The sequence below is a fragment of the Protomyctophum parallelum genome (assembly GCF_964188405.1).
Source record: "Protomyctophum parallelum genome assembly, chromosome: 8".
NCBI lineage: Eukaryota > Metazoa > Chordata > Actinopteri > Myctophiformes > Myctophidae > Protomyctophum > Protomyctophum parallelum.
In genome coordinates, this window is record NC_139703.1 from 43,400,388 (window position 1) to 43,421,440 (window position 21,053).

At 40.2% G+C, this 21,053-nt stretch overlaps 2 protein-coding genes across 3 annotated transcripts in view; both read left to right on the plus strand.

Annotated features, from left to right (window-relative positions):
• cdk18 (cyclin dependent kinase 18) overlaps positions 1 to 2,564 on the plus strand; it is a 41,918-nt gene extending 39,354 nt beyond the window's left edge. For both annotated transcript variants that reach the window (XM_083771613.1, XM_083771612.1), the window contains exons 15-16: positions 155 to 232; positions 879 to 2,564. In XM_083771613.1, coding sequence (XP_083627739.1) covers positions 155 to 232; positions 879 to 913 — 113 coding nt within the window. In that variant the 3' untranslated portion in view covers positions 914 to 2,564. The remainder of the gene's footprint in view (positions 1 to 154; positions 233 to 878) is intronic.
• Positions 2,565 to 7,633: 5,069 nt separating this feature from the next.
• On the plus strand, positions 7,634 to 19,724 carry mfsd4aa (major facilitator superfamily domain containing 4Aa; the record flags this gene model as incomplete). The annotated part of the gene is given in 11 exon segments (XM_083771983.1): positions 7,634 to 7,866; positions 10,799 to 10,997; positions 11,361 to 11,606; positions 12,149 to 12,259; positions 12,261 to 12,285; positions 12,948 to 13,063; positions 13,672 to 13,845; positions 17,835 to 17,982; positions 18,616 to 18,686; positions 18,925 to 19,045; positions 19,603 to 19,724. Coding segments are annotated over 11 exon segments (1,485 nt in total). The 3' UTR covers positions 19,644 to 19,724.
• Between the last annotated feature and the right edge of the window lie 1,329 nt (positions 19,725 to 21,053).

Genomic DNA, 21,053 nt, shown 5'->3' on the forward strand with positions numbered 1-21,053 from the left:
CACGCACGCACGCACGCACGCACGCACACCCACACACACACACACACACACACACACACACACACACACACACACACACACACAAGACAATGCAATGCAAGCTGAAGCAGTAATAAGCAGTAAAGTCATAATGGTCTGTATTCTCCTTCTACAGCTGCCTCTGTGTTCTCTCTTCGAGAGATTCAACTCCAGAAAGACCCGGGACACCGCAGCTCTTTGTTCCATCCACCAGGTACAAAGCACGCATTCTCCAAACATAACAGAAAGTATAGGAATTTGATTCACAGTTTCACAGAACTGCCTCCAAAAGTCAGTGATGAATGATGCGATTACTTTGAACCCATTTAGACCTGAGGTCGATTCTATAAATGTCTTCTAAATCCTGACAGATTTCAGAAAAACGTAACATAATGTGTTTCTATATCAGTGGTGGTCAAAATTGTTTAAAATGTTATTGGTAGTGTTAAAAGTGTTGATAGTGATAAAGTATTAGATAAAGTATTAGTGTTCAACGTGTTAAACATGTTAAAGTATTATTAGTGTTAAAAGTCTTAAAATATTATCAGTGTTAAACGTAAAAGGTGTGAAATTGGTGGTCATTAAGGTAAAACAGTGGTTCATATGGCAGAACAATGAGGAATATCTTTTGAGAGATCATTTTACACTTGAAAAAGATCTAGCCTACATCAACATGTTGAGAGTTTGTAGATTGGATATTTTCACTATTTTAAAATGTTACAAAATTATACAAAGATGCCTAATAAGATTAGGCATAAGGGATAAGGCAAGATAGGTCCCTAGGTAGAAAACACAGCTATTATTATGACAGACATATTGTATTATATCTTATTATGGTATATTTTATCTCTCTGTCTCAGGTCGAGGAAAAAACAGAAGACAAAGTATCTTCTAGAGGAGTGGAGAGAGAGGTTGATGAAGAGAACTCCCGGTGGAGCGCAGAGCGTGGCCAATGAGACTCGCTCAACAGACAATTTTATCCTTGCACTCGCACACTCGTGTGTCTGTGCATGCACAAAATGTGCATGCATGAATCCACATACATACGTTTCCATGGTAACAGAACATGGTGACATGTAGGGTGTTTCTGAGGAAGAACTTGCACTGCACTTCAGATATTTCTCAGCTGAGCACGCACACACGCACGCACACACGCACGCACGCACGCACGCACGCACGCACGCACACACGCACACACGCACGCACGCACGCACACACACACACACACACACACACACACACACACACACACACACACACACACACACACACACACAAGCTACTGTACAGTACAATAAAAAGACACATAGTGCCAAGCTAGTAGTCACAGTCACAATTATTATCTTCCTGCCTCAGTTAGACAGTGAATTGGTACAACTCTAGTAATACGTTACTATATAGACAGGCCTAAAGGGACAGTGCATTGCTTTCCCACAACTACTGATGTAAGAACTGTTATGCTACTTTCACACTGTATACACAACGCTCTCTGCAATACACCTCTAATTATACCCATCACACCCACAGCCTCTCTGCAATACACCTAATTCTACCTATCACACCCACAGCAACCAATCTGAGGCTGAGCTGACTTTCCTTAACTGCAATGTACTGTTACACACGTACTACAATAAATAGTAGCAGCACTAGGGCTGGGCTGGGCTAGGCAATTTGACTACATACATATAATATTGTATTGTGATAATAATATGAATTTTCTTTTTAATAATAATATTTAAAAAAGATATCATAATAGCCTAATACAGCAGATTTTCAAGCTTGAGCTTGCATGTAGATCTGCTATTTCCACTACTCTGGAAAGTATCGAATTAGGCTTAAGTGATTAAAACCACAAATGATAATGTTACAATATCCATGCCAGGCGTTAATCTATTCACAATATCTATATAATATTGATATATTGCCCAACCCTAAGCAGCAGACTCCCATACCTCTGCTACAGTACGCCACCCCAATGAGAAACAATGAGCTTACCAAAAACAGAAGACGAGAAAATCAAACTCCAAATTGAATCAAAGCCCTCGGTGTGTAAGAAAAACCTGCCTTGCTACAGTGACCCAGTGTTTCAACTTGACTTGGGGTCTTCGTTAACTGTCGTTAACTTTTAACGACATTGTCCACTGAGTTTTTCAAGTTGCCTTAGTGAAATGTGCATGATACAGTATGTTGGCTTGCTAAGAATCTTTGATATCTAGAGTCGAGATCTAGTGGTAGCCTTCGTGTTAGGGGTTCATTTGTATAAGTGTTTGTATTTCTCAGTTTCCTATTTGCACAAACCAGAAGTGTCCTCTGAAGCCTGCTTCCTTTTCCTTCGCCTCGCTCCTTACTTTAGCTTGATTATGAAACGTACCCTAATACTGTATCTTACCAAAGACCTTCTCCCCTCTAATATTTACATATCGTTGCTGTCGGGCCAAAACTGTTCACTTCCAAAACCATTACTTTTACATTTAAATGGCCATCATATCGGTATAGGCAATATCAAGTTAAAATATCACACCTGTGTGAAGTGAGTGGTGCTTTACCAACCCTTATCATCTTACATCATCGCAATATCCTAACATAACATCAGGGACGAATAGTTTTCATAATCCTCATGGGAGCCCTGGCCCCCCGGCCCCAGACTCGTCACTGCATAACATCATACTGTATGCCGATTTGCTCAGTGACAGACAAAACAAACATTAAACTCTGTCCATTGTCAATGGCGTTTTTAATGTTTGTCTAGGAAAGACATTAAACATTAAACCTGTATATAGGATGGGCTAGAGCCCCTCAAAAATAAATATTGCTATTGAACCAATATAAATAATAATAATATATATAATTGTAGCCCTTTGAATGTGAAGCTGAACGAGCTTTTGTGGTGATGAAGGCTGTTTACTAGGGAAGATTTCAAAATGGTCAACAAGCTGGAAAAACTAAAAACACCACAAGCTGTTTAAACTAATACATCAGTAATACTTTTTTGAAGTCTGAAACAGATTCTGCACCCAGAATCACAGTTACTGCATCGCAGGTAAACCCCACTGGAAATTAGTATTGGCATTGGTTAATTTGACCAATCAATTAACCGGTAATCAGATATCAGCCAAAATGTCAATATAGTGCATCTCTAGTTATACTTATACTTAAATATTATTTTGGGCAGGTCATGAAACTCAAAATATTTTTCAAAAATATTATAGTATAAAATAGGGTATATGTTGATGAAGAAAAATAAAACGTTTAAATATGGAAATACAAGATTTTTGCACGACGGCAACGATAATAATAGACGATAAAGTTATTGAAATAATGTCAGACAATAACTTTCTATAGTGCCAAATATATTCAGTAATTTCACATAATATCCCCAACACCTTCATCTTGCACTGCTAAACATTTTTGCCAAACCAGCTCATGGCAGGGAGTTGGCTGTGTTGTGTTAAATTCTCATAAAAATATGTTGCAAGTACACACACTAGCCCACTAGTCATGCTCATTACCTAGGTCCTAGATGAAGAAACCTTTTTCATTTTTGCAGACACGTGATGGGTAGGGACATGGTCATACATTTTGGCAGACATGTGATTGCTAGTGATGTGGTCATACCTACGCACCACCGCACTGACGACCCCTGAGTCCAGTGCTTCTGAGACCAACAGAAGGAAATGTAGGATGTTGTGAGGCTACCCAGTCAAATCCAGATAGTTCTACACTGAAAAACTAAAAATGTACTTTCACACTTTCAGAGTTAAATCAACATACAGGATTTTATTCTGTATGGGGCTGTACAATAGCTTGTCTATATGGCATAATGTAGGCTGACAAGTTCCATACAATTTGCACAATGCCAGAGACACTGCATGTGTGTGTGTGTGTGTGTGTGTGTGTGTGTGTGTGTGTGTGTGTGTGTGTGTGTGTGTGTGTGTGTGTGTGTGTGTGTGTGTGTGTGTGTGTGTGTGTGTGTGTGTGTGCGAGAGAGATTCACGTTGGCTTCCTTATCTGATCCTACTTCCAATTGCTCATTAGTGATGTTGTCGGACCAACGGCGATGCCGACTAGGAACTCATTGATCAGGGTCCAATACGTTCTGAGTAATGTTGGATAGAGCACTATTGCACCTGAGCCATTGAAAAGCAGATTGGCATATTGGCCTCGTAGTAGAGTAATGCTGTCTGGTCATGTGTCACGAAGAGAGCCAAGACTACAGTTTCCATTCCAATTAAACATGCAGTGCACCAAGAGGATTTCACTATTTAACAAAATTCAACCAGTTTGGGAGGACCATTTAGTGTAGTACCTGTATTTGGTTGGAATGAACTCTTGGCTTTAAGACACCACTTTGATAGAGAAATCACCACACTAACTCAAATGTCAGCTCGCTCTTCGATGCTGCTAGGAGGCTGTATTCCAGAGATTGCCTCAAGTGCCCACAAATATCGAGCCGACTAACCTATTCAGCCCAAGGATGCAGCACGGTGGCCCACACAAGACAGGATGCCAAGTCTTAAGTAGTCTAGCTATTAGTCTGCATACAGTGTACTGTAGGAGTTAAAAGATTAATTCCACTGGCCTTTGTTTATATTTCAATTCACTGAATTTCACTTTCCCATTTACGTAAAAGGACCACTAAAAGCTGGTTGAAAGCTTTGATATAAGCGTTGCCATGTGACCTGTCTTAGCCTCCTTTCAGTTGGATGATGGCGAAGAGTGAGGGGCTGAGGGCGAGGAAGTTCAGGGCAAAGCTGTTGGGACTTGGGAGAGATGTAGCGGTGTACTTTACACTTCCAAACTCCACCCCCACCCCAACCCCACCTCACCGCAGTCACTGGTGTTACTGTTTGTGTATTTGTTGTGGTAAATGAAGCTATTTTAAATACTGTCATGAAAAATAAATAATATATATATATATTGTATTTTAACAGATGTTTTCATCTTCCTCAGTGAATTTTATGCCACAAGAAACAAGACCATGTTAAGAGGAGGAATTAGATTAGATGATATCTAAATGTTTTATAAAAGATTAATGTTTAGATTTTGTATAAGATGTGATATTCAATATTTTGTGTGATATACTGTATGAAAACTGAGAAACTGAATGTATTGTGACTGCCACAAAGCCAAAATTGATTAAATAATGAACTAATGAATAAATAAACTAGAAGTTCTGGAACCCATGTACCTCTGCAATGTCTTCTTAGGGGTGTTAGTCAGTCCCTAAAGGCATGGGGAAGAACCATGTTCTGCAATGCCCATAATTGATGGGCTATTACAAAATAGCAGCACCCAGTAGCACCCATCAGTTATTTATCACATCCTTAACAGACCACCATCAATGAGACCCTGAGATGCAAGACTGTATGGGAGTGACTAAAGAGTACTAATACAAATTAACAGAAGATGGCGACATTGGACAAAGCATAGTATACCATTTACCTATGTTTATAGGCCTGGGGAAATCTAAGATAATTCATTTAATTCTCTGTCTTGTCTACTAGTTACTAGTACTATTACAAATCTATCAAAGATTGACTATAATTACCATAATTATTTGTAGGTCTGTCTGCACTTCAAAAAGAGCTCTCTTGAGCTATTGGGGGCAGAGCTACTGAGTCATCCTGGAAATTAAGTTGAAATCATCTCCATCTTGGCTATGTTTGTTTTGCTGTAGTCTTGGGAGTCACTGAAATACCAAAGACGTCATCATCATGATGCGATTTGGCTTGGTGGGAATAGCTAGCTGTCCTATCTTATCGTTTTAGGGTATAGTCTTCATACTGTAGATAGGTTTTTTGATTATTCAAACTGCTTGGAGAATTGTCTCTAGGGCCTGCTGTCAAGTTGTGCAGTCTATTGGGTTTCGTTAAAAATGGGGTGCGTCACTGATTAGGTTAAATCTTGTATACAGATCATTGATTTTAACTAATTTATAAATAAACAAACAAACAATAAATAAAAGGAGGATGAATGGAATACATGCTCGCCCCGGGTCAAATATGGAGACCTTGGAACGCTTGCCATGCACCAGGTTTTCCTAAACGTAACCTCAGTAAAACTATCTGCCTAAACCTAACCATTCCCAAACTTACACACTTTCCTGGTGGAGAGTGGAGACTGTGCCCAGAGGGACACTTTTTCTAGTTTTTATTTTATTTTTAACCTCCAAAGTGCCCATGCACTCTTCCTATTGCCCAGTTCTCCCAGTCAGACTCATCCTGGTGCCCACATTTCCCTAGTAGTGCCCACTCTTCTCCCCCGCAAGTGCCACCTCTTCTGATGCCCACATTGACATAGTGCCCACTCTTCTCTCTTCTGATGCCCACATTGCCATAGTGCCCACTCTTCCAAGGTGCCCAGTTTCCCCTATAGTGCCCAGAATGTTTTTGTGCCCACCTTTGACCATTCTTTTAATTAAGCTATGGGCCACGGGTGACTTAAAAGCGACCAAGACACTTGATGGTCACATGACACATTAGCCTGGTAAAACCACTCACCCTGCTGGACAATTGCAGCAATCTGGCAGAGTCAGGTTTAATGACACATGCATGCCTCAGAAATGTCTCGTGCTTCAGCTCTTTTTTGTCCTTATTTAGGCCTATTTATTTATTTTCCTGGATGTCTCGTGTTTGTTGCACAGAAACAAACACTATTCTACTGTTAGATCCTCCCAACAGACGAAAAAGACCATCCTGTAGCCGCAGAGGATACGATAGTAGGCTATCGTAATCTGTTTGTTTTCTTTTTCACAATTCATAAATGGTCTGACTCTGTCATGTACAGTATACAGTCTGCATGCAAAAGTAGCTAAAATACCTCACAACAAATAGCGCTTATCTGGCTACCCATTGCCTTAAAGTCACTTTAATATAGGCCTAGGCCTAAAGACCGGAATGTGAATGTGATGCAAAGTGTCAAAGTGTGATTGATTGATTGATTGATTGATTGATATATTGATATTTATTCAGTTTGCAGAATTACAGTACATTTCAGCACAAACTCAATACAAAGACTGTTAACTGTGAGTGGATGACCCAATAAAGCATTACACTTGTTTACAAGAGGGTCCACCATGTTCAAATCATCAAAACATTTAGAGACGAATAGACACTTCTATATAGCCAACGAACATAACAGGAATTCATCATAAAGGAGATTTAAAAAAAGGGAAAAGAAACATGTACAGTGAGGGGAAAAAGGGGTGGTGGGGGGGATTCAGATTTTACGGGGGGCAGTTTCGAATTGCAGCCGTGCCGTCCGGTAATTTGGACATACAAGGTTTCTAATTAGTATAGGCTATCGTGCTTCCGCGAAAGGAGGTGGGCACCGGGATCTGCCTGCAACCTATCAGCGTGACGTCCGTCTAAAAAGTTCAATTTAATTACCGTATCTCCACAACAAACAAACTGGCAAAGAGAGGAAGCTAACTTGGCAATGCGAGCCTCTCGACAGCCACTTGTAGGCTACTTTTGTGTTTGTTTAGTTTTTGACGTGCCACTGCCAGATAGATAGCAGTCATTACACCCCACCGGGCACTCAATGAAAAACCTGTGGCTTCGGAAATATCAACCCATCTAATGTGGGTTTGTTGTTCTGAGCGACCTAGTCCGGGATGAAGCTGTTTGACGATCGGCTATGGACACTGTTCAAGCGGCACTGGCAGCACACGCTGACATACTGGAGCGTGTTCTTCAGTTTCGGCCTGTGCATCGCACTCCTCGGGCCAACCATCCTGGACCTGAGGTGCCAGACTCACTCCACTCTGCAGCAGATAACCTGGGTGTTCTTCGCCCAGCAGTCTTTACTGTTGGTGGGCAGCACCTTTGGAGGACTTTTTAAGAAAACGTAAGTTTGACCAAACCTATATTTTTTTTGCCATGTTTCAGAATTAACAATTACACGTAGAGTATTATCCATTATTATTATTATTATTATTATTATTATTATTATTATTATTATTATTATTATTATTATTATTTATTATTATTATTATTATTAGGCCTACTATTATTATTATTCCTACATCATTTTCCAACATGTTATACAAAACACATAACGGCATGCAGTGTCAGTGGCTCAGGGGTAGAGTCAGAGTGGCAGGTAGAACGGCCAGATGGGAAAACCTCGAGGTTCCCAGTTGGATCCCGGGCTCGGGGCTCCCCCAGAGTTAGTGAATAACCAAACAAGTGGACAATCCCGCCCTTGTCACAGGACACCATTCACTGTTCTGTGAAATGCTATTGATCAGCTTAACATCAGCATCTAGGACATAATAGGCATCAGCACACGCACGCACGCAGTGGGAGGATTCATTTTTAAAATTATGAACCGTCATTGTGGATTGATGGTGCGTCATGCTTAATTTGCTCTGTCTTGCTCTGTAATACTTGTATAAATCAGGCTTCGTGCTTTTTGGTCCTTTCTGATGGCTTCACCTTCACTCAATGGCACATTCAAATTATTTTATTTTATTGTGTCCGTCATCCTGCGTCCGTCTGTCATGCCTCGTGACATGCTCCATATACAGTATGGCCAGTACAGAATTCATTCCATATGTTGATCTGACCTCATCAAACCCTGTACACTAAAAACACGGCCATAATAAGTGATGATAGTCAGCTCCATATGTGGAGCTGACTATCATCACCTGGTTCTCCATATATGAAGATCACGACACTGACCTCATCAAACCATGGATAGCCATACATGGAGAAGACTGGATCATCACCTAGATCTGCATATATGGAGCCGGCCAGCAACTTTACATCTGACCTCACGGATGCTGTTGTTTCAGCTCGACCTCGCCCTTTAGGGCAAGATCGCTTCTTGCGCTCAGGGCGTCTTACTGGTATTAATTATATAAAATGTATGACTGATAAACAGTGAGCATACAGTTATGTACATTATTGCATTACATGGACCACTGGACCAGTCACACAATAATTAATATGTATGCTTAATGCTTACTCTTCTGTTGTGCTTTAGCAGTCAAGGACACCTACTTCAACGCATATCTGTCCTTGTTCCTTAATCTCAAAGTCAAGTTAATATGTTCCATGTAGTACTTTTTATGTTAAGGTTGGCAGTTTTTAGTTATTTTTAGATCAGTTTTTACAAATCAAATCACACTTATTATAAAGTCAGTTAGAGCCACGGTGTGCTCTAACTGATGATGTGCATTGTGTGAAATGTCCCTTTCACCTTAGAGGAAATGCAGGTATAGGAAATGGGTATTCTACAGTGGGGCATTTGGAAAGTTGGCAAGAAAGATGGAAAGCCCAGGGTCAAGATAAGGAGTGCGTTATTTTGTGCTTGAGGCCCTGATAAGCTAACTGGATAAATAGTGAACTGAACCCCAAGTTCAAGGTGACTTTATTGTTATGTTTATTGTTAAACCAGCCTGGAATTTGGAAATCACTGCTTTCATTACTGACAAATAGTGTGCTGCACCGTGCACCACTTATTAATAGGAACATGTAAGACACTGGTGAATATTGGTCTATCCGCATGCTCGCTCAAATGCCTACACTACAGCTGATTTAAAATGTCACTGCAGGCCTGGTCAACCTTCCTACATTTCCACGTCTCCAACCTTCTGTATTTCCTTCACTTGGCTTCCAATTCAAAACAGAAAACACTAGTGATGACCTACAAAAGCATGGCTCCCCCTTCAGGGCATATGATCCACCCCTTCCCAGTTCCCACACACTGGACGTCTGTCTGTCCCTCCCATCCCTATGACACCCCTGGCCATCTCTGCAAATGTCCTGGACAGTTCTCCCTCCTGGTTCCCAAGCTGTGGAATGGAATGGTCCACCTACCCCCCTCCCCCCAGACTCACTCCATTTTCCGAAAACTATTAACATCTTTAGAGTTTATCTCACCCTCTAGGACTTCTCATTTATTTTTACCTATATGTTTTGATAGTTGCCATGCTAGTTATACTAGTATGCACATAAGTTGGTTACTTGCTATTTAGATACTTGTAGGCATGATGTTTGTGTTTGTATGACCCAGACAGATGGTAGGTTTGCTGACAATTTGCTGACAATGTTTAATGCCATTCTGTAAGCTACTCTGGATAATGGCATCTGCTAAATGTCTAAATTGGAAATGTAATCAATAGAAAAGGGTTTACTACGGATACAATTAAGCAATCAATATCCCTTTGCAAAAAATATATCCCAACTGCAGACTTATGTAATTGAAGAATTTCATTAAGGCTTTTGCATGGCATTACATAACGCATTTTATCTTTATGCGTTGTGACATGTTTAATGTAATCTAATGTAATTTGCTCTGGGTTAGCGCTTTTACTAAATTGAAAATTGAATCAACAGTTAAGGTTTCACTACAGATATAATAGGTAATAAATATCCCTATGCAAAAAGTGTATTAATGCACACTTGTGTAGGGCTGTAGGCTAATTTAATAATAATTTGATAAAATGCATTTTATCTTTATGTGTTGTGACATGCTGTGTTGACATTTGGAATACATTTTGGTAAAAATAAAAATAAAATAGAATTGGAATGAGTATCAGAGAAAACATATTTAATTTAACTTTTCTCTCGCTGTAAATGCAGCATAATAAAATAATAAATGTGAGAGTCGACTTCTCATTATTAGTATTTTATTATTTTAGTTTGTGAAAAAGATGACAGAGAGATTGGATCCTATGCCAGGAGGAATATAATCACTGTTCCATTGTTGGGCACACTTTTGAATGATGTTAAATACAATATAATAATAAAAACATTTACACTATCATTAACAGACTCCAGTCCTCCCTGTGGACACTCTTCTCTTCCACTCTCGCCATATCACTGGTGTTTGCCATCATCCCACTTTGTCACCATGTGATTATGTTGTCTGTTGCCATGGCAATTGCTGGCCTTGCAATGGGGGTGATTGACACCATCGCTAACCTGCGGCTGGTGCAGCTGTACCAGAAAGACTCGGCTGTTTTCCTGCAGGTCAGATGTACTTGAATTCAGTTTGAATCCAAATAACATTTGAGCAGCTTATCACAACCTTGAACTTTGTTATTTGTATTGTAAAAAACACTCTTAATATAAATGTCTGAGCATAAATAATGTAATATATTACAGGGTTGGGCAATATGGACAAAATCAAATAATGTTTTGGACCAATACCTCAATATTGTGACGATAATACAAATAAAAATTCAAAAATGTCTAAATTGCTAAAACAGACAATCTATGTGCCACGATGCAATATGATGACATATTGCCCAGCCCTGATAGATACTGTTAATGCATAATCTGCAAGGGACAGCATTTGGAAAGTAATCTCCAGAACACTGTGCTCTGCCCCAGGCCCTGCATTTCTTCATAGGCCTGGGAGCTCTGGTCAGCCCCCTGGTAGCTGACCCTTTTCTGTCTGAGGAAAACTGCATCTCCAACTGGACCACAAACTCGTCCTCTCCAAACCTCCACCATCTGCGCAGAGGTCTGGCAGGGCCAGGGGTGGTGGTGCACAACATGTCCCACTACACGCTCCACACGGAGGGAGTCGCGACCACTGACGTGGGCTACGCCTTCTGGATCATGGCTCTCATCAATGTGAGTGTGTGTGTGTGTGTGTGTGTGTGTGTGTGTGTGTGTGTGTGTGTGTGTGTGTGTGTGTGTGTGTGTGTGTGTGTGTGTGTGTGTGTGTGTGTGTGTGCGTGTGTGTGTGCGTGTGTGTGTGTGTGTGCGCGCCTGCGCGTGTTTACAGGCCTTGCTAGAAGTCCAGCTATCCAGGTATTAGTCATGTGTAGGGCTATTTGAATAGGAGCTAAGATAACTCTGACACACCTGGCTGCTTTACATACAGTAAGACCAGTGCCAGGACTACATGCTCAATATGTGTATAGACTATAGACAATGGCCCGGTTTCCCAAACGACATCTGCGTTGTTGAGTTGGCGTGTGGTTCTTCTCAACAACACCCCCTTTCACTGTGTGTGTGTGTGTGTGTGTGTGTGTGTGTGTGTGTGTGTGTGTGTGTGTGTGTGTGTGTGTGTGTGTGTGTGTGTGTGTGTGTGTGTGTGTGTGTGTGTGTGTGTGTGTGTGTGTGTGTGTGTGTGTGTGTGTGTGTGTGTGTGTGCGTGCGTGCGCGCACAGCTGCCTGTTCCAGTTGTAGTGCTTGCGTTGATGTACAATGAGAGACTGCTGCCCTGTTCCAACTCCAGTCCTCGTCTGCTAGACAGAGACTCTGCAGGGTCAGCCAACACTGAGCAGGGTAAGAAGAGGAGCTCAATGTGTGTATGAATTAAGGGTCATGTGAACCATCAAGGATACAGTATACATGATCCATCACACTATTCACACTGTACACATTATTTTGTGTGTGAGCCCATCTAAAGCCAGGATTATGTGTTTATTATGTATTGAGAAAAGAGAAAGAAGCAGTGATATAGAAAATGTCAATACAATCATTAAGCACATTAAAGATGATGTTATTAATTGGGAATGCAATGTTTATAACTGTGTTTATTAATGCTTAATACTGAATGAATAATGCTATACAAATTATGAATTCATGATGAATTAAGTATAACTTAACTAACGCTAAATAGTGTATAGTTTACACGTTTATAACTGTGTTTACTGTTGAATTCAGTATTTACTAATGATTAGTGTACTGTAATTTCCGGACTATAAACCGCACCTGAATATAAGCCGCACCAGCTAAATTTAGGGAAAAAAACCAAATGTGCACTGGACTATAAGCCGCATAGAGGCCATAGCCGGCCATAGAGATCGATTTATTAGGTCCCCTAGTGGCTGTTAGCTGTAAAAATCCATAGATTAACCGCACCGTTGTATAGGCCGCAGGGTTGAAAGCATGGGAAAAAAGTAGCGGCTTATAGTCCGGAAATTACGGTAGTTATTATAAAATGCTGCCTTACTGTCTTCTCAGGTCACAGCAGTGTGTTTAGTTGCTGTCGCCTTGGCAATCTGCAGGGTCGTCCGCCCTCCTTTTTCTTCCTCCATATTTTGGGTGGAGCCATTCTCTTCATCACTGATGGCATTATAGTGAGACATCCTATTACCACACAGAGAACACAACATGCAACATACATAAAGAAACTGTCATTTACAGTGTATACTGTTCAACAGTGTTGATGAATCTTCTTTTTTTTTTTTTTTTTTTTACGTCTTTTGAATACATTTAAATTTAGTTTTTTTTTAGTCATCTGAAATGTTTTAGTTTGAGAAGTTTTTCTTTACTAAATATCATGATTTTAGTTGACTAAATCTACAGTTGATTTTGTCGACTAAAATCTATTTTGGCCGGCTTTTATGGTGATGGTGACGTAATGTCAGATTTTACACTTGGTTACATGCTGTATACAGTAGCTGATCTACATGCTCACAATTTGTCGCATCGCAACGAGTTGTAAGCTTGTAGATCTGCTATTTTCAAAGTGCATCACAACCTTCAGTCCATCCCTAACATTTTTACTTTGTATTTGTTGACGAAATTGTCAATATAATTAGTCTCAGTTTTAGTCATCATAGCTTAGTTTATATTTAGTTTTCGTCAGTTACAATAGGTAGTTGACGAACACTGTTCGTCATAGTTTTAGTTGACGAAATCAACACTGCTGTCCAAGCTAACATGCTAGTGTTTTTGAACCCAGGGTTACTATGCTGGCTTCGTCTACACCTACGCCGTGTCCCCTCCACTGTCGATGGGCCACAAGGCAGCTGGCTACCTGGACAGTGTGTTCTGGGCCTCTATCACAGCTGGCAGGCTGGCATGTATCTACCTGTCCTACAGATACACTGCTGTCAGGCTGCTCACCTTCAGTCTGGTATGTATCTACCTGTCCTACAGATACACTGTTGTCAGGCTGTTCACCTTCTGTCTGGTATGTATCTACCTGTCCTACAGATACACTGTTGTCAGGCTGTTCACCTTCTGTCTGGTATGTATCTACCTGTCCTACAGATACACTGCTGTCAGGCTGCTCACTTTCAGTCTGGTATGCGCACGCACGCACGCACAAACGCACAAACGCACGCACGCACGCACACAGAAAACATACTCAATTGTTTTACTTACTTTGTTAGTATCAATACTGCAATGTAGAAATACTCCGTTAAAAGTAAAAGTCAGGAATTCTAAGTTTATTTGAGTAAAAGTACAAAAGTATTGGCATTAAAATCTACTTAAAGTTGGTACCAAAACTCCAAAAGTAAAAAGTACTCACAATGCAGAATGTCCCATTTTAAGTTTTCAAATGTCTTTTGAAAATACAAGCCCACATGTGACGCATTGTGGGCTTGTGAGCTTGTGAGCTTGTACTCAAGTAAAGTACAAATACCTCAAAGTTGTAATTAATACAGTACAAGTTTTACCTATATTTTCCACCCCCATGGACTTGTTGCATGGTAGGTGAGCATGAACAAAATGCAGATTCAAAGGAAGCAAACGTCACTGAAACAAACATTAATTAAAGATGGAGTGCCACAATTTTTGTATTTTTCCAGTTTTTCATGTGTCTATGAAGTGACAGTACTTCATTAGACACCCTGGAGTTGTTTTTATGTGCAATTGTGTATTGACTTTGTATTTAGGGTTTCTTCCTGGAGGCTGAACCCTTGACATTCAAACGGGCCAATGAAGTAAACAGTAATATAGTGATACCACACTATCAGCCCCTCCCCTAACCCCTCCCCCTTTATCATACAACTACAGCTGTGGGTGCGGCTTCAGTTCAGGTGGATCACCACCAAGGGGCCAGCTAGGCACTTCAATGTTGAAGCGCTCTAGGCCCTAGTGGTAGGAGGAAGGACTGCAGGCGGACCCGTGGATTCATGACGAGGAAACCCCGTGCAACCGAGCGCTCAATGTTAAAGCCCAGCTGCACTTCCGCATTTGGGCACCAAAATTTGGTGCCCAAATGCTGAATCAGCGGAAAAATGCGGAAATAAGACGGTCCTTCCGGCAGCTTTCCGGGTGCTTCAAAACGCCACTGAGCAACATCCACTGACATGAATAGCGGAGGGGGCGGAGCTTCGCGCCAGTTCAGTCTCTATCCTTTTAATACTCTATGATCACCACCCATCACCACCCACCAGCCAAACCAGGCATACTTAATGAACTGGTGGGCGTGTCCACATAAAAGCATGATTTTAACAAATACTGTACACTTTTTGGAAAAAGTTCTTCCCCTTATATTGTAATAATACCTGATGATCATGTTTTAGGGTGAAAAAGAATGGTGGCACTCCATCTTTAAGCATGTCAAAGAGAACATAGAAATATCAAGATCATTCAAAGATCAGCATAAGACCAGCAGATATAATATCACTAAACACAACACAGATGTTCATTTATTTATTTTTCAATACAATAAAAATAATTTGCGCTGCATTGCGAGCTTGTAGATCTACTACTAGTTTGAGTCTAATCTCTCTTCTGTGTCTCGACCTGGAAAATTACTGATATAAGTCATAGAGTTATGATTAAAGCATGAGCATTCAATGTTTAACAATGTCTATTCATGTTTTGTGCTTCTCATATTTTGTGGGTGTCAAATAGCAGTTCCTTATTGAACTGCCATTCTATATGATACCCAAAACATATGAGAACTATGCTCAAATAGACGAGGGCTGTGGCTCTAGTGGAATCATTTTACAAGCGTAATCAAATAGATTAGGATGAGAGTAGCTGCCTGACTTTGGCCAGGCACATAGTCTCGTGTTGCCAGACTGTTGCCTCTCACAATTTTCAAATGCTTCCATCATAGAAGGATTAGGAGATTGTGGAATAGTTGTCTGGCTACGCGAGACTACCAGACACATAACGTGGATTCACTGGCGCCTCCTCCCCGGTATGAGTGGACTTCAGCCTTAGGCTGAGAGTATGCGTTAGCTGGAGAAATCAGAAAATGCTCGGGGCCAATAAGTGACTGTGTTTCAACTGCTGTCTGTACGACAGTGTAAAGCAGCCTCTTGGTCCATGACTCCATGTGTATATGGTGATGTAACAGTTAACATCGTAACATACAGTACATGCAACAAAAAACAACAATGGCTGCCCTCCACGCAACAAGACGGTAAAAACAGCTCTAAGTGCAGTAATTTCGGATATAGACTCTGATATATCCGACATAGCTCGCTCACGTAGAAAGTAGAAACTAAACAGACCTTGTTGTTTTTTTATTTTGTAATTTCCCAGCACTAGCGCTAGCACTGTGATGGTGTCAGCTTCTTGTTACGCTGATTGGCTAGATGAGTCTGTCTGTCAAGGCAACTACTGTACTTACGCCCACTTTTCAAGAAATTCAGACTGATACCGGGGAGGAAGTGAGAGTGAATCCACGTTATCAGTCTGGCTAAAGCCAGGTTAGGATGAGAGTGGTTTACTGTTCTTACTGCCAATCTAGTTACATGCGACTTTCAATGTTACTTATATAACTTTGACATAACAGAATCTGAATAGAATTTGGGTTTACTTTATATGGTTTGCACTTTGCACAACATTAAGCTTAAGAAGCTGTTTTCTTACCGATCATATATCCATTAACCACTGGTAGTGGTAAAGAAAAGGTCCTTCTTTAGCGTGTTGTAGCTCTGAGCAGGGAGGAGGGTTCTATAACATTTGCTAGCCTTAGATGGAAGCCCATTTGAAATAAAACTCTGTGGACTTATATATCATCATCATCATGGACGACAGATAATAATTATAGCGATAACGATTTAGAGATAGCTGATGAGTGCTCGGCATGGAGTTTTATTTTTTATTGTTTTGCCCTTTGGTTAACGGATATATTATCGTCATATTACGGTAAGAAAACGGCTACCCCGGAATTCTCCTTTAAGACCCGGCTTATAAAAACAAAAGAAAAAAATTGCGTTTGTGCCTGTCACAGACATGCTCAGAGCAAGTTCAGTCAGGGAACCTCAGTGAGTACCTAAAAAGCAGATCCAATACATCGCCAAACCATAATAAATATATTGTATTGCTCATCTTATATTCAATAAATATATACATCCTTCTTGAGTTGTCTGACTGAACAATACATAAAATCATGTCCCTTTCTATCTCTTTTCTTTCTTCTTCAGGTGGGGGTGATACTAGTGCAGTGCAAGGTTATAATAGTTTTGTTTTTTTCATTATAGTTTAGTTTTAGTTAGTTTTGACATATTTTTTTCTAATTCAGTTAGTTTTAGTTAGTTTTTAGAGCGGGTTTGCTAGTTTTTATTTAGTTTTTATTTTGGTGAAAATGCTTAGTTTTAGTTTAGTTGTAGTTTAGTTTTAGTTTTTTTCGTACTTTGGTTTAGAGTTAGCGTGGTTACATGCTGCCGTACGGTGCTGAAAACTGTCGTAAAACTTGTTGGAGAAATGAGGAAATTAATCTAATGAATTTAAAAGGATTATAATATAAATATCCGAAAGGCATATACACATATTGATAAAAACTAAAACTAAGCGTATTTTGTCTATAATTTCAGTTAGTTTTGAGGACACACAATACAGTTTCAGTTTAGTTATCGTTTTTTTAATTTATTTTTAGTTTTGATTAGTTTCAGTTAACTAAAATGTTTTTTTTTAATTCTAGTTTTCGTTTTTTAGTTAGTTTTAGTTAACTATTATAACCTTGGTGCAGTGTATGATGTTGCTTCTCTATACTACAGCAGTGTTTTTCTCTCCTTCAGGTGGGGGTGATACTAGTGCAGTGTATGATGTTGCTTCTCTACTACAGCAGTGTTTTTCTCTTCTTCAGGTGGGGGTGATACTAGTGCAGTGTATGATGTTGCTTCTCTACTACAGCAGTGTTTTTCTCTTCTCCAGGTGGGGGTGATACTAGTGCAGTGTATGATGTTGCTTCTCTACTACAGCAGTGTTTTTCTCTTCATTGGAACATGTGTGTTGGGAATCTGCATCAGTAGTGTGTTTCCCTGCATGCTGGCCTTTACAGAAGACATACTAAACTATAAAGGTAACACACACTTTGCTGTTGCTTTTTATGTTAAGATTTGAGGTAACAGGCCCAATTACAAGGGTGTTGTATTTTATGTTCTGTTTAATATTATAATTATGTAATCTGCCATGTGTGGAGCTTGGGTGTTTTAGTAGGTTATTATCTGATCATTGTTTGTGAATTGTCATGTTGATTCATGTCAAATGAACTGGGCTGGGCTTCCTTAGAATCATGACACTTTAAGACATGTCAAAAGAGTACAATAACTGTCTCTCACACACACACACACACACACACACACACGCACACGCACACGCACACGCACACGCACACGCACACGCACACAACACACAACACACACACACACACACACGCACATACGGTACACAGACCACATACAGTACACACACATGCACATGTGCGCACGCACACAGACACACACACACACACACACACACACACACACACACACACACACACACACACACACACACACACACACACACACACACACACACACACATCGATGTGTAAATGTATTCATAGGTACATGAGTTTATAGACCCATTAACATGTATGCATGCACCTATTCACATATAAGTGCAACTAATGTTGAGAAAACACCACAAACTCTTGTGTTTTTGTCTGAAGGTTGTGCCACAACTGTCCTAGTGACCAGCGCCAGCACAGGAGAGATGGTACTGCAGATGATCGTTGGATCGGTAAGATGACGACCAAGGTGTGTGTACTGAAGTGTGTGTGTGTGTGTGTGTGTGTGTGTGTGTGCGTGCGCGCGCGCATGCACGTGTGCATGTGGGTGCATGCGGGTGCGAATTGTGTGTGCAGGTGCGCGTGTGCATGCATAAATATGAACTGATTGTGTGATGCATAATATGCAACTGCAACTGGATTGTTTGCATGTATGACGTGTGCATGCGTGTGTTTTCTGTCTCTGTCCAGGTGATCCACAGTCGGGGTAGTTATGCCTTCTTGCTGTGTGGCTTGATCGCATCGTTCATCTGTTGCGGCCTGTTCCTGCTCCTCCTCTATGTGCAGCACGTACACAGCCCCTGCCAGTCAGGTACACTCTATGTGCAGCACGTACTCCTGATCAGCTAAGATTGGCTTTCAAAGTTCGCAGGAGTGGCATCCTAACCAGATGCCCGAACCACCAAAGCTGGCTCCCTTCCAGGCGAAGAAGCCTGGATCATTATACAACTCCCCAAATAGGCCACGCCAATTTCCACCAGACAAGATTGTCTATGTTGCGGATATGGATATATATATATATATATATATATATATATATATATATATATATATATATATATATATATATAATAGTATATACTGTGTTGCATATAGCAGATCTAGAAGCTCACAGTGGGTTGCTTTTTTAAATCAATTTAATTTAAACTTGATTGTTCTTCTTGTATAATTGATTAGTTTGATTAACTGCTGCACACCTAGAGAACTATATAACTAATGTCTAATAATAGAAGTGAAACAAAGAAATGTGGGTATACAATACAGCACAGATTGAATAAGATTTTAAGCAACACTAGTATAATTCTGCATACAAAATATGACTGATAATCCTTTATTTTTATTTTTTTTACCTCACAACTTCCTCTAAAGGCATTGCCATGACAGAGACGCCAAAGCCAGGACAGCCATGACACACGGACTGCAAAAGACTTAAAGGCAGGCCAGTGGACAGAGATGATTTCTGTGTATTTCTACAGAGGACAGTGCAAAAGGAAGATGGAAAGAGAGCTCTTTCGCCACTGTCACAAATCATGGTCAGAGTGAGTTTCTAGTAATGGATTACAGCGGGAAACCTTCATGGCAATAGCGCAAACTTTGGCATGCTACTAGTCCTACATACTTACACCTAGAAACCCCATTCAAACCTATTTAGGTGCATCTTATGGTGGACATGTTGGCTTAAAAAGGAAATATATCATAGTTTTAGAAATATAGTGCTTTCAAATTTGAGAAATTTACAATGGGTCTCAATGGCAGCCACTGGCACGTCAAAAAAAGCACTTTCACCTAGAAACTCCATTCACACTTTTTATAATTCAGCTTACTGTGGAGAGTGGAGACACAAGCTGGAACCTTTTACTTTGAAATGTTTTGTAGTTTCTGAGTTATTTAACTTAAACGCCCAATGCATTCTCAATGGCAATAGCACACACTTTGGCATGCTACTATTCCTACATACTTGCACCTAGAAACCCTATTTAAGTTCATATTACGGTGGTCATGTTTGCCTGAAAAGGAATCTTTGAAATGTTTCATAGTTTTAGAAATATAGTGCTTTCAAATTTGAGAAATTCAGAATGGGGGTCAATGGCAGATTTTGGCAAGTAAAGATTTGAGAGGGGTTTGAATCCACAACCTCCAGATCATGCAGCCAGTGTGCTAAGTCACTGATCTACTTGCTACCTGCCACAATGCAGTCTGCTGTTCCCTTTGAGTAACAACATTGATACAAAAATAAAATACAAAAAATAAAATAACAGGAGATTTGTCTATTGTTTCTTTTGCTGTTGTTTATCTCTAGACGTTTGAATGTTTATGAACCACAATGGAAACAAGTCTCTGGCTCTTCTGTCATTATCTATTCTGCCTTTTGAGAACAGCATGCGCAGTGGCTCACTGGGTACAGAGCCTGCCTGGGAATCAGGAGGCAGCAGGTTCAAGTCCTGGCTCTGACATATTGTCCCAAAATCATGAAAATATGACATACTATAGTATGCCGTCCGAAACCATGGACTATAGTATGACGTTTTTTCATAGTTTTCATCTTTTTTTTCAAATCCTCCAAAATCACGAAAAACGACATGCTATAGTATGCCGTCCGAAACCATGAACTATAGTATGTCGTTTTTTCATGATTTTCATCTTTTTGTCAAATCCTCCAAAAAGAAACGGCATACTATAGCACGCCGTTTTTCATCATTTTTGAGGATTTGAAAAAAATTCCAAATTTCAAAAAACATGGGTTATAGCCCATAGTTTTTTGAATTTTTGAAAAAAGAAATTAACCTCGTTTTTCATCATTTTTGAACATGGGCTATAGC